At 39.1% G+C, this 14,356-nt stretch overlaps 1 protein-coding gene across 1 annotated transcript; it reads right to left on the bottom strand.

Annotated features, from left to right (window-relative positions):
• Positions 1-1,742: 1,742 nt before the first annotated feature.
• LOC139953217 (galanin receptor type 1-like) lies at positions 1,743-7,237 on the bottom strand. The gene is made up of 3 exons (XM_071952676.1): positions 6,994-7,237; positions 2,932-3,647; positions 1,743-2,423 (listed from the first exon to the last, which is right to left on the bottom strand). Exons 1-3 carry the CDS (start codon positions 7,235-7,237, stop codon positions 2,322-2,324), a joined length of 1,062 nt encoding a protein of 353 aa, XP_071808777.1. The 3' UTR covers positions 1,743-2,321.
• Positions 7,238-14,356: the final 7,119 nt, after the last annotated feature.

Genomic DNA, 14,356 nt, shown 5'->3' with positions numbered 1-14,356 from the left:
AAATAAGAGTACCAGCCAAACTACTTTGTAACATGTACAAAGATACATGGTATCCTGCTAATTTCTGCTTAGAGACAATTGTCAAAAAGTATTGGCTTAGGAGAGACAAGGAGACAAAGTCGTTGATGTTCAGATTGCGTCGCGGCACTAGGCTCATACATAACACTCGGCTTGTACAGCGTTTCCACAGGGATATATTAATGTCGAATAAAAGTTATTCATTGCAGAACAATTATAAGCGTTTTGAGACCTCTTAAGTAGTGAGTAAGAGTATAGACGATGTGACCTATGTTCACATTCAAACCGCCCTCTGTTGACAAAACACTCTATACTTGTACGTCATGTTTCGCCGGGCACTGAGCTGCGCAGTCACAGTAAGATTGCGTACACTTTCTAGCTGGCTGCCAAAACACAAAGGTTTTGCCCGGCGGTATGCGCGCGAATCATGTTATGGTTTTCGTGTGACGTCAGAGGTCACATCGTCTACAGTGAACTGCGATAAAGTATTTCTATTTCAGCAAAACCAAACCACTTGAAGCCTAGTTCCAACTCAAAGTTTTAGTTTATTTCTCAACATGCACGTAACTCTGTAAAATTGAAAGTGAAATCGTCAAGATGTCCATACACGGCACAGTTATATATATTTTACTCAAAACTACACTTCGTCTAATTCATTAAATTGTGTTTGGCATTCGTCTTGAATTGTGACATAATTGCCGAACAGTCAAAGGGAACGGTGAGTAAGCGTCATTGAGAAATTGCCAACTGGCTAAAAGAAAGTTGTGAGATCTATAGTAGCTCACAACATTTTAAACGATTTTTACCGCAATACGGCATAAGACATTCACAGTTTACGCTAAATAATATATTATTGTGAAAATATATAATTCGCTGTTGCATCAATTACAATTCTTACTTTTCCTGTGTTGTCAAATTCCATCACCTTTTCGCGATGCTCCTCTTCAAAAACCTTAAAATTACACACTCAAAATACGTGACAATTTATGATAAAGGCAAAGTTATTGAAATATTTTGTTACACAAAAATGAACTTTATGAAAAGGAGAAAACAGGCGTTAATTGAAAGGACTATCTAATACATAATTTATTGTATGTTCAAGCTTGTGCTTATGTGCATGATCAGCACGCAAAGGATTCTTGGTGAAATCCAACACCAAGCAACACCAGCGTCGCATGCAATTATGTCCTCTATGCAAAACTATCCGCCAGACGGTTTTGCATATGCAATCGTGTCCACCCGGATGCTGGTGCACAATGCAATTGGACACATTTGCATGTGCAGTTGTGTCCGCCCCCGTTCGCCTTTTTTATTTACGTGTGCAAGTCATGAATGACATGGGAAATGTTTGGCCGTTGGGTGGTCTCTGCAATCATAAAATACGTTAATATTCATGTTGCATATACGTACGTTCAGTGCATACATGTACAGTCATGTACATGTACATGTCCAGTCATGTACATGTACATGTCCTATCCGCCGGACGGTTTTTGCCAAGCCCCGGACACGATTGCATATGCAAAAGTGTTTGGAGCGGACAGTATTGCATGGCGGACACAATAAGTGCATCTGACACCGACAATGACCAGACATCTTATCGCACATATTACGCGGTACACAGGCGAGGAATTGGGTGCATGCTGGTCTAGTTAGTGAACCAGTTTGATCCCTACTAGACCAGAATGCACCTCATTTAATAACAATAAGCGCTTGCGAAAAGATCTTTAAAACCTGGCATATTCTAAAATTAAAGGACAGCGTTGCATCCCTCTCGGCAGTTTTTCTTGACTTGCCGTGTCAAAACTTTGGATCCGCCCTTGTGCTTTACGATGGAGAAACGGTGTGTCTTCAAAAGGGAGTCAATAATGACCCTATATTGGATTGTTCCCTACACTTGCGCAATTTTATGCTGTATAGAATTTCATCGGGAGCTGGATTCTGTTTATTGGCTGAATTTCTATTTTGATCCGAATTGACGTCAAGCTGACGTCAGCAGTGCAAAACAACACTGTAAATCGTTATCCCCTTGCAGTTGTTTAAAGTTGTTATTTCAGTTTATTCTGACCGGTTCAAATCAATGCTTTAATCGATCCTTTCGGTGAATTGGAGATGTGGACGACCCTGCCCTTGTGTCGGTTATTGACGGTTATTGGGCAACGTTGACGGTACCGACCCTGCCCTTATGTTGGTAACTGATTATAGGATACGTTGACGTTACCGGTCCTGCCCTTGTGTCGGTTAGTGTCGGTTATTATGAGACGTTGACGGTACTGGCCCGCCCTTGTGTCGGTTATTGTCGGTTATTAGGAGGCGTTGGCGGTACCTGCGGCCGTGGCGTTACAAGTCTTCCCGATGTCACCATCGCAAGGATCGATCTTCCGTAAGAATCGACTACATCCAAACAGCTACAAAAAAAAAACACAAGGGGGAAAATAATAATGTTAGTCAGGTAAGGGAACTGACAGATCTAGTTTATGATCGATCGATAGCATTATTGTGTAAACCTTGGGAGCTTAAAGGCGAATTATACTTTTGCTTTGGTGAGCAGTTCAACTGCTTTAATTGATGTATATTAGACTGGTCCCCTGTCTTTTACATCCGCAAGCCTACATTGATATACAATGATTTTTAAACGCGCAGTGGTGCTTTCCTCATCTGTTTTATGATTGCTCCGGGGTGTGAATAATGTTTGTACATAATTGTATTAAAATGAGGTTTCATTAAATTGATGTGTAAATGTATGTACGTTTGAATTGACTGCGAACCTGGGAATGAATGCGAGGTCAAAGATACATCTGGCAGTATGACGTCAGATGTTAGATGTTAGTCAGACTCGCAATGTTCCACTAATAGACGGATATGACACTCTATCAACAACAACAACAGCAACTACATTTTTGATGTGTCACTCACCTGTGACAATCCAACTTTGAATCGCCTACTCATGAACGCATACACCAAGAAGTTGAGGGCGCTGCCACCGTAGGCAATCAGACACGCAGTCACCTCCATGAAGCTTGACGCTTCGGGTGTCATCACCACGACGTACTTGAGCAGTCTGCTGATGAGACTAGGTATCCACGACACTGCAAAGAACACCACGACAATGACAACCATCTTAACAGTCTTGTCCATCTTGCCTTCCTTATTTGGTTGCCCCGATGATGACGTAGTCGTAGTCTCTTTCAAGTCGGAACCAGCTGCTTTGCGAGCAGCGGCCTTGGCTACCCTAAGGATGCGAGTGTAACTGATGATCATAGCAGCGAACGGGAACACAAAGCAAATTGCCAAGACGATTACCTCAAAGTTCTGCGGGATGAAATGTATAATGACTGCTATGGATGCCGAGAGAAGCCAGACGAAACAGAGCAGAGGCTTGCAGCGCTGGAGGGTGAAGCGACGAGACATGGGGTGCAAGATAGCGTCGTGCCGGTCCAGGGCGATGACCATGAGGTTGAAGATGGAGGCAACCGATGAGAAGTAGAAGAGGAATTGCTCGACTTGGTAGGATGCCCCGGTGTGTCCGGAATGGACGATGATACCCACTACGAGGAGAGGGGAGCAGATCATGCAGACGGTCAGGTCGGCTACGGCCAAGGAGGTCAGAAATATCTCGGTGACCGTTCGACCTGGAGAAAATATAGAAATCAAAAGATGATTTATTTTAATTTTACCCTTAGCGCTGTATACTCAGTACTTTCCCAATGCACAGATCAAAGAATTGTGATCCAATAGCTAGACGACAATACTTATTCTATTCATTGTGAAATCAGCGGTAAGCTGGGGGATTTCAACCCACAACCTCGATTGCAAGTCCTGCAGTGTAAAAAACTGAACCACGATGACACTGCCTGATCACCAACCAAATCAATGCTGAATACTTACTTACTCGGGAAGCTCATACAATGAAGTATTTTCTGTGCAGTAATGATTACACCCATACCCAAGATTATGAACGTGGTCCTGAGGTCAGGGGTGGATTTCACAAAGAGTTAGGACTAGTCTTATCTCGAGTTAGGACCAGTTACTCGTCCTAACTATCCATGCAATGTGTATATCTCGTAGGACTAGTCCTAACTCTTTGTGAAATCGACCCCAGGGCACCGTGACACGTACAATACAACCGCTGATTCTGACCCTGGCTGTGCCGGCCCTAAACAAAAAGAATCAATAAGGTGATTTTCGTGCTGCTTGGAACGCCCCCCCCCCTCCACCCCTGTACCCAATCCTTTTAAGATTAAAATTGCTACTTTGAAAATAATTAGGAAATATCCCATTGAGATGACTCAATAAGGTATACAAATCAAGATCTTAATGTGGCTTCTAATAATAAAGAATCCGCAGGGGGAATTTCATTAGTGAGAAATTGCGCGCCAGGGTCAGAGCAACGAGCCTCATGACAATGATATAATAATAATGAACCATTCTTGTATGGCGAATATCACAATCACAAAGAAGTCCCTATGCGCTTTGAGATGAAAACAAAAGAGATTGGAGTAAACCAAGAGTTGTAAATAGGAGTAGCAATATTGGATCTTCATTCATGCGAGTACCATTATATATGTGTTGAAAAACAAACCTAACTAAAATAAGTGGATCAAGATTTAAATTGCCCGAATAAACAGGTTAACAAATTTGTTTAAAACGAATTAAAGAAATAAATGTTAGCTGTATTACGTTATCAAAGTGCACACCATTGCGGAAAGGTCCTTCAAAGAGTTCCCGAGTTTAGTAAAAAAGAAACTCAGAAATTATACATAATTTTCACCAGTTGATGTGCAGTTAATCTGCCTGGGGGCAGTCAATATTCCTGCAGTGGTTTGTGCATGATGGTCCACCCGTAAGGTAAATGAATTACATTAAAATAACAGGTGTTAGTTGTCAGATGAAAAGGATGTTCTATTCTAGCTTCTTTCTATGATTGAGCTTTCCCCTAATGAAAAATGAAGGTGTGGAATTTGATTACTCTCCCACTCGTTTTTTTTTTGTTTTTTGTCGGCCTTTCCTTTTTTCTTTTTTCTTTCTTATCTTACATGATTGTATGAAACAACATCCTTCCAAGCATCAGTAATTTAATTCACTTTTGTTGTGAGTCCCTGATTTGTAATTTTCTTTTGTCCTCCCTCGAGTGACGCGCTCGCATGTTCCCTCCTGACATTTTGTTTCTGATTACATTTTTCCACATGATCTGTTTTTATAACTTTGCTGTTCTAGTTATTTGTTTTCCTTGAAACATGACTTTCTTAGAACACGGGGTTGTGTCTCTATTATCTTTGTTCTAGGTTTGCTGTATATAGGGCTTGCCATTAGAGATTTGCTCAAACTCACCTCTACTGCCAGACATTGCTTGGACTGGCAATTTTCCAATATTTATAATAATTTACTACTTTGATTCTGATGTTTTCATATCATATTTGTCATGTGCAATTTGATGATGTGAATCTGCTATCTGCTGTTCCCCATGCTCGTCTAGATGCCCCCCCCCCCCTTCCAAGAGATCTACAAAGGCTGAATTTCCTTGGATAGAAATGTTTCATGAAACCAGAGAGTAAAATAACCACCGCATTCAAAATGCATGCATTTAACACAAATTTCCCTCTTGAAAAAAAAGCTAAAAAGAAATTGAAGGAAATTGACGTTTAGCATAATGGTATTCCTCGCTATTAATATTTTACGGAAATGTTTCCAATTATTTATGACACATTAGTTAAATGTTACAGTCCTAGAGACTGTACAAGTACCAAAACGACATGCTTTTACAATCCTTGTGAAACATTTATAATAAATAGCGATAGCATAGAGCTATTACCAAAATGATAACGTCTGTAATTTACGGTAACATAAGTACGCTGAAGCTGGCTAAGATACCCAAGGTTTTTTTACTTACAGGGAGGGAGCACGTTTGGTAATTACTCAAAACAAATATTAACTTAAAAACTGACTTGGTAACGAGCATTAGAGAGCTGTTGATAGTATGGAAAATTGTGAGAAACGGCTCTCTCTGAAGTAGCATATCGATTTTGAGAAAGAGGCTATTTCTCTATATATATTTGGTTTGCGGTAACACCATGTGTGTATCTACTTGCCAGGTAGAGTTGTTCTTAGGGAACTGTCTTGCTTTATTCTACTGCCGTGTAGTAGATAATCGGAGGTTCGGGAGACTTCTTAGTTCTGAAAAGAACTGTCCTGCTTTTATAACTATTACCAGGGCGGATGGTATAGAAATTAGACTGGACTACTACTTTAGCTTATAGGATCGTAATAACTGTACTGCCGTGGAGTCAGTTCTGAAATGGTCTCAACGTTTCGACTAGCTTGCTCTAGTCATCGTCAGGAGACTGAGGTTATTTCTCACTAAAATAGTAAAAAGACTTCTATAGCCAGAAGTCTTTTATTTTTTCTGAAAGCACACAAATTCGTCCAACAAGGGTGTTTTTTCTCTCAACATTAAAGTCACCTGGAAGTGGTATTTTTTCAAAGTAAAGCTTTTGTCACTAATATATGTGTTTTGATGAGTGGAATGTAAATAAAAGTTTAACTAAGGTTTTTAAAAATCAGTTCTTATGTTATTTACAAATTCAAGAGTAGACCCTGACCCGTGACGTCAATCGAGGCAGACTTTGGCTGTAATGCGTAGAGTAAACACAATTGCGAAGTACATGTACGGACCAAGTCGTGAGTTTGTATTGCTGCTGAATGCAGAAAAACACTTTTTGAAATGTACCAACTCACGACTTGGACGTACATGTACTTTGCACGTGTGTTTACTTTACGCATTGCAGGCAAAGTCTGCCTCGATTGACGTCACAAAAGGGGTAGGCGGACCCAGCCCCCAAAACAACTTTATATATTTTTTAAACATATAAGCGTGACAAACAATTACTTAAAAAAAAAAATTATTGTTCGTAAGCATATACTGTTATGTTTAAAAGAAAACAAAATTATATTTCCAGGTGCCTTTAATATTAGTCTTACCTGTACGCATTCGTCCGATGACTATGATGACCAACATGTTTCCCACCGATCCTACAATGATAATAAGCACGGCTAGAGACACCAACACTCCCTGGACGCAGGGTCCAAATGACGGCTCAGCTTCCGGTATAGGTTCCGAGGAACCATTCTCCGGTTCCGGGAACGCACTTAACATCGACATGTTGGGCCATGGTTCCGGCTCTGGGGACAGCTCCGGTTCTGGTTCTGGTTCGGGTAGACTCATTGTTATATCGGCACTAGACAAGGCAGTGTTTGAAATTGATGTTCGCTCTCACTGCAGGTGTTATTTGAAACCCAGTCTGTCCATAGTATCGTACTTATTCAATCTCATTGGTCGTAGCTCGTGACGGGACAATGGTGTCGACGTTTCGTGTTAGGTATGCTATCGGCTTCAGCAGAACTATCTTATATTTTCAATTTCATTAGTCGTAGTTGTTGGCAATTAGTGACGGGACAATGGTGTCGACGTTTCCTTTTGATGTCCTTCAGCAGACCGTCGTCAGCTGTTGCTGCGGCTCAATTTAAATCGGACGCTAGTTTGGTGTGACACTTCAGGTCCAATCTTTCAGTTGATGGTTCAGTCTTTGAATGCGAGGCACTCTGCAGCTCAGTCCGCCTCACGCGTCGATGTCGAATCTCGGGCTGGACAGACTTCAATCCCGTTAAGAAATGCCGTTTTCAACTCTTCACGACGGCACTGCGTCTCGCCAAACCCTCGATGATTCTCGTATTATAAAAGTACGCACCGGTGAAGCCAATCACCGTGTCAATAACGGGCGAACTTGACCGACTACGTGCGGCGATTGACGGCGCCCCTGTCTGTGGGTAGACCGCTCAATGATGGGGTTCACCGTTGATGCGCCCCAGAGATGTACTGAATTATGAGATGAATTCAGCTCCGTTTCATATCGTGACATCGGGCTTTCTCTGTGTAACAAAAACACGGTGATAATTCAAGTTCAGCAGCTGAGCAGGTTGATAGTATTTATAAACGTGTAGTAGATGACAATGAAATTATTGTTATGGACCGAGTACTTGGACAACTTTATTGTTACACAACGCATGGCTATAAAAATAAGGCCTCTTCCTCAGTAGGTACTTGTAGTACAAAACGAAAGTGTGGGGCCGCCAGGGCTAGGCTGTGCGATGCCTCCACAATTGATATATTTTAAGAAAATTTATTTAAAAAGATCACGCCAAAGTTATAACAAGTCAATTTTAACACTTTCAAAATCTGCGTTCATCGACGGGATAATAATATATGAAGAATAAAAATGTGACGTCACTGTACAAAGACTCCGCCCTCTTATGAATATGGCGACACAGTTTAAACCATGCATGTACATGTATTTAAACCATGCATGTACATGTAAATTTTCTGTACATTGTATTCTTTTTGTACATTGTATCCAACTTTAAAACTGGTTCTGCAAAACTGTCTTTTCCCCGGGGACCAGTCCACAGATACCAGTTACGTATCATTTATCGGCAATAATTATTCGGATACACTAAAAAGTGTGATGGTGTGTATAGACGATGTGACCTGTGACATCATATGTTTAAAGAGCCACCAAGCCTGGACTTCCCGCATGCACGAGTTGTACACAGCCTACAGAAAAAAACCCATAAAAACATACAATTTTGCAATTTTGGAGATTGCAGTGTCTCATTTTTATCAACTTTTGATATGGTGAAAGGGGGTACATCTCAAAACTAATGTCCATTTTTTACTTTCGTAACTCTTGGAGTTATACGGAAATTATGACATAAAATGTTAATTGTGAACTGTGCAGTATCTTGCCTGCCAGAAAAGCCAAAGAATGTACAAGGTCATATCTATTGTAAACAAAGGTCACATGATCTCTACAATTCAAGCGCGTCCAGTTGCGAAGAATGGAAATTATTGGCTATTTATTTTAGGTCTTCCTATTCAATATAAGTAAATATTGGCTGTCGTGTCTAGAATGATTCCAGTTTGCGAGTCGAGTATCGACTCTCAGTCATTTGATTATTAAGCGTAGACAAGTAAAACATGAAGAGCCGGAACTGCGGCATCGATTTCAATTAATTAATTAGGCTTCTACTCTCACGAAGGACCGTAATATAGATTCTCAGGGGTTAATAAGTCGCTCCGGAGAGTCCTCATTAGAAAGGAGTCAAAGCTGTCATTTATTTTGCACTCTTAAAGGGTCTATGTACTTTTTCCTAACAAAAAACACAATGTCCACAGATTTACATTAAACTTACACAATTTCGAAGATTATGATAGTAGAAAGCTTCCCTTGAAATTTTTCTTACTGAGGTGCTGTAGTTTTTGAGAAATTAGTAAAAGTAATAATTTTCGTCTCAGTTTTAGCATGTAAAAACGTATTAACCAGTTATGCTATGGTTTGGTATAATATCATAACTGGATAAGGGGATTTCACATGCTAAAATAATTTTGGTCTCATGAGACCAAAATTATTTTGTGACTTGTTTTACTCATTTCTCAAAAACTACACAACCTTAGTTAGTAATACTTGAAGGGAAGCTTTCCACTATCATTATCTTCAAACCTTGTAAGTTTAATGTAAATATGTGGACATTTTGAAAAAGTACCCGAATCCTTTAAAACTTCCGGGTTCCTGCGTCGTTACCAGAGCGTCAAATTATGAGGCACAAGGGTGGACCACATTTGTCTTGTATTGTCGAACTTCTGGCGAGGATTCCATTCGACTTTTTATTTTTTAAATATTAATTATGGAGCCAACAGTAAGTTTACTATATTTTATAAGATCGCACCGCGCAGGAACCAATTCCCTGCTAACTTGCCCCGTAAGCGCTGTTTATTTGCTTACGGTAAGTAGAGCAAACAAGTTGGGACACAAGCCTACAAAGTACTGCTCCACATAATCTGATTGTTAGATCCGTGCAGGTCTATATCTGTACAATTTTGTGCAAAGGAGTTACGTTTTTTTGTTTTTTTTGTTGCCCCTCGAATTCCATTTCTCAGCGTTGTATAATAAGGAGCTTGGGATCGATCTTTTGCTTTTAGGTCCATTCTCACTTAATCGGTTTACTGTCACCCAACAAAATTGACAACGACTTTTGTTAGTAACTGCAACGGCGCCGTTTATGAATAACTATTGAATACGAGCCGACCTTGGCTTGTTCACTAACCGAATTAGTTAAAGACGGAGAAGCAAATGAATATCATTGAAATGTTAAAGTAGGATTAAATAAACTAATAAATAATGGAAGCTCGGTCAAATAATATATGGTAGCTAAAAAACGGAGGAAAAGATGGAGTAAATTGCTACGGTGGTAGACTCTAAATTCAGTAAAGAAGTTATAAAAACTTAATTTTAATTTTCAATTAATTTATTTTCCTGCAGTGGAGGGGAAGATCAAACTTACAGTTCAGGGACAAAATTTATATCTATTCTTCTGAAGTGTAAAACGAAACAATTTAATAAAATGGAAACTTTTTCTTTAAAATATTACATGCGAATAATAAAGTATACAAAATACTCCACTCAACATACCTGTTTTTATATAAAGAATACATTACTGATAGTGCAGTTATAAATTAATCGAATTGTTTCCTGAGGGGGTGTCCGCTCGTGAATACTGCGGCCATGAGATATGTTTGGTGCACAAGACATTGTAAACATAAATTGTTTTGCTGTTTCGCAGTAAAATATACTCCGTATTCAGTTAAAAATCTTCAAATGACCTGAATAAAATTGTCTCTATAGTGTCGTCTATAATTAAGCTTGACGTTAAAAAAAGAAAAACATAAAGTAGGTCAGTCAAAGTTACTGCATGTGACATTCCAAGATGACAATCATTTATTGACAGTGGTGTATTTTCAGCCTCATCCAGGGCTATCCTTGTATACTTTTTCCTGCAAGGTTCCACGCTATTGAGTATTATGATATTATAGCTTCAAACTAATTAGACAACGTTGATATACGGCTTTGCAGAGCGAACACATATAAACAATCCATTAGAGCCATTGGACACTTTCGGTAAACAATATTGTCCAAGGCTCACACTTCGTGTACACATATCACAATTCTTATATATAAAATAACAAACCTGTGAAAATCTAAGCTCAATCGGTCATCGGAGTCGGGAGAAAATAACGGGAGAACCCACCCTTGTTTCCGCACGTTTCGCCGTGTGATGACATTGTGTTGAAAACAAATCCGTAATTCTCGCTATCGAGAATTGATATTGTTTAATGTTTTCTCAAAAAGTAAAGCATTTCATGGATAAAATCGGCCAAAAATCTGACTTAGCATCTTTAAAATCAATGGCTATAAAAACTTACTTGTATAGGATCAAATAATCGAATGGTTCCAAAAGGTTTATTTTTCATTATTTTATGAGTGGTTAAAACATATACGAGCTACAATCGGAATCATTTCTTCTTCTTTTCTCATCTCCCCCGTTGTATGCTAGTTCTCCTCAAACGGGGCTATGAGCCACTCTTGGTATCAAGGATGAAATACTTAAGATGAAAATACATCAAGGGAACTTGTAGAACTTAAAATATTCCTATTAAAACAGTCATGTTGTCGGGTGGAAGGAAACGTAATAGGGAAGGAGTTCGAAAGAGATGCAGTATATACATGGCACTTTGTTCAACACCTAAGCAAAAGCAAAGGTGTATGGGTGAGAAGAACCAGAAAGCCTAGTTCATGACTCAAATATCCTGATAGAAGGAACCAGGTCGGACACACTAATAAATAATGGAAGCTCGGTCAAATAATATATGGTAGCTAAAAAACGGAGGAAAAGATGGAGTAAATTGCTACGGTGGTAGACTCTAAATTCAGTAAAGAAGTTATAAAAACTTAATTTTAATTTTCAATTAATTTATTTTCCTGCAGTGGAGGGGAAGATCAAATTTACAGTTCAGGGACAAAATTTATATCTATTCTTCTGAAGTGTAAAACGAAACAATTTAATAAAATGGAAACTTTTTCTTTAAAATATTACATGCGAATAATAAAGTATACAAAATACTCCACTCAACATACCTGTTTTTATATAAAGAATACATTACTGATAATGCAGTTATAAATTAATCGAATTGTTTCCTGAGGGGGTGTCCGCTCGTGAATACTGCGGCCAGAGATCTGGTTGGTGCACAAGACATTGTAAACATAAATTATTTTGCTGTTTCGCAGTAAAAAATACTCCGTATTCATCTAAAAACCTTTAAATGACCTGAATAAAATTTTCTCTATAGTGTCGTCTATAATTAAGCTTGACGTTAAAAAAAGAAAAACATAAAGTAGGTCAGTCAAAGTTACTGCATGTGACATTCCAAGATGACAATCATTTATTGACAGTGGTGTATTTTCAGCCTCATCCAGGGCTATCCTTGTATACTTCTTCATGCAAGGTTCCACGCTATTGAGTATTATGATATTAGCTTCAAACTAATTAGACAACCTTGATACGGCTTTGCAGAGCGAACACATAATAAACGATCCATTAAAGGCAGTGGACACTATTAGTAGTTACTCAAAATAATTATTAGCATAAAACCTTTCTTGGTGACGAGTTATGGGGAGAGCAAAAGTGTATGGGTGAGAAGAGGCAGCAAGTCTAGTTCATACTCAAATATCCTGATAGCAGGAACCAGGTCGGACACGCTGGTGGCACATTAACCATGAACATCCGTAATAAAAGACAGAGGCTGGCTGAAAAAAGCACTTCAACACATAATGCCATTCTTTTCAACAAGATATCCACTCAAAGAGAATATTCCATACAATTTGAGAAACATTCGGCATGCTCACTTTATACATTTGACATTAAAACTTTTTACTCTAAATTAACCAAAAGAAGACGAAGACTTAAAATAAGACTAGAGAGCTCTTCCTTGTAGACGGTGCTTTAGAGATCGTGTTTGTAGCCATGTTTCTACGCTGCGGTCGTTGAAGCACAAAACAGGTAGGGTTTTAGTTTGAGAATAAACGAAGCAGACATAGCAATCCCATAATATACAAAAACAAATTCCATTTACGACAAAGACTGGCGCTCCCTTTCATTCTAAGGTCAATACATCAAGGGCAAGCGCTCATCACAAAAAAACTTCTGATTTTTTTTTTTTATAAAAAAAAAAAGAGATGGGCGGCGATTTCGAAAGGCCTTCTAAAACTGAAAAAAAAATTCGGGGGGGGTTGAGCTTTGAAAAATCTCACGCAAAGCTGACCTCTGGACTTGGCATCTCTGGAATTATGTATGGTTGTGTATATTCCCATTGACTTGTGTATGGTTGTGTAGTTTCCCATTGACTTGTGTATGGTTGTGTAGTTTCCCATTGACATGTGTATGGTTGTGTAGTTTCCCATTGACTTGTGTATGGTTGTATAGTTTCCCATTGACTGGTGTATGGTTGTGTCAATTCCCATTGACTTGTGTATGGTTGTGAAGTGTCCCATTGACTTGTGTATGGTTGTGTAGTTTCCCATTGACTTGTGTATGGTTGTGTAGTTTCCCATTGACTTGTGTATGGTTGTGTAGTTTCCTATTGACTTGTGTATGGTTGTATAGTTTCCCATTGACTGGTGTATGGTTGTGTCAATTCCCATTGACTTGTGTATGGTTGTGAAGTGTCCCATTGACTTGTGTATGGTTGTGTAGTTTCCCATTGACTTGTGTATGGTTGTGTAGTTTCCCATTGACTTGTGTATGGTTGTGTAGTTTCCTATTGACTTGTGTATGGTTGTATAGTTTCCCATTGACTGGTGTATGGTTGTGTCAATTCCCATTGACTTGTGTATGGTTGTGAAGTGTCCCATTGACTTGTGTATGGTTGTGTTGTTTCCCATTGACTTGTGTATGGTTGTGTAGTTTCCCATTGACTTGTGTATGGTTGTGAAGTGATTTTACGAATTAATTACTGGTTAATTATTTAAATAGAGCAGTCAATTTGGGCCATTCTCACTGACACTGTATTCAAGCATCCATAGCAACGTCACGTAGGCATTTATAATGAAATAATTGCATGGATGGATGGGGGTGCAGCCACTCCTTAGCTAGCCTTAATTCAAGTCGCTCAATTGCACCCACCCACTCCAAGCACCTAGCACGGAAGGACACTATCAAGGCTGTCGAAGACACTGGATACCTTTGGAAAGTGTCAAACACCAGTATTCTCGCTTGGTCTATCCCAACAAAGAACAAACGTGTGAAATTTTGACTAAATTGGTCATCAATGTTGCAAGAGATGATGGAAACAAATAATTTCAATTCAATTCAATTCAATTCAATTTATTTATTTCATCACAGATTACAAGTAAAAAGTGAAAATTGTTTTCCCTGTGTGCACTAAAAAGATTAA

The sequence above is a fragment of the Asterias amurensis genome, chromosome 21 (genome assembly GCF_032118995.1).
Source record: "Asterias amurensis chromosome 21, ASM3211899v1".
NCBI lineage: Eukaryota > Metazoa > Echinodermata > Asteroidea > Forcipulatida > Asteriidae > Asterias > Asterias amurensis.
This window is presented reverse-complemented; position numbering and strand designations above follow the sequence as displayed.

What these genes read in the sequence shown, in the direction of transcription:
- LOC139953217 (XM_071952676.1), bottom strand. Translation starts at nt 7,237, where the DNA reads ATGAGTCTACCCGAACCAGAACCAGAACCGGAGCTGTCCCCAGAGCCG. An exon ending in CATCGGACGAATGCGTACAG is followed by an intron (nt 3,648 to 6,993) that starts GTAAGACTAATA and finishes TATTTTCTCCAG; the next exon opens with GTCGAACGGTCACCGAGATA. An exon ending in TCAAAGTTGGATTGTCACAG is followed by an intron (nt 2,424 to 2,931) that starts GTGAGTGACACA and finishes TTTTTTTTGTAG; the next exon opens with CTGTTTGGATGTAGTCGATT.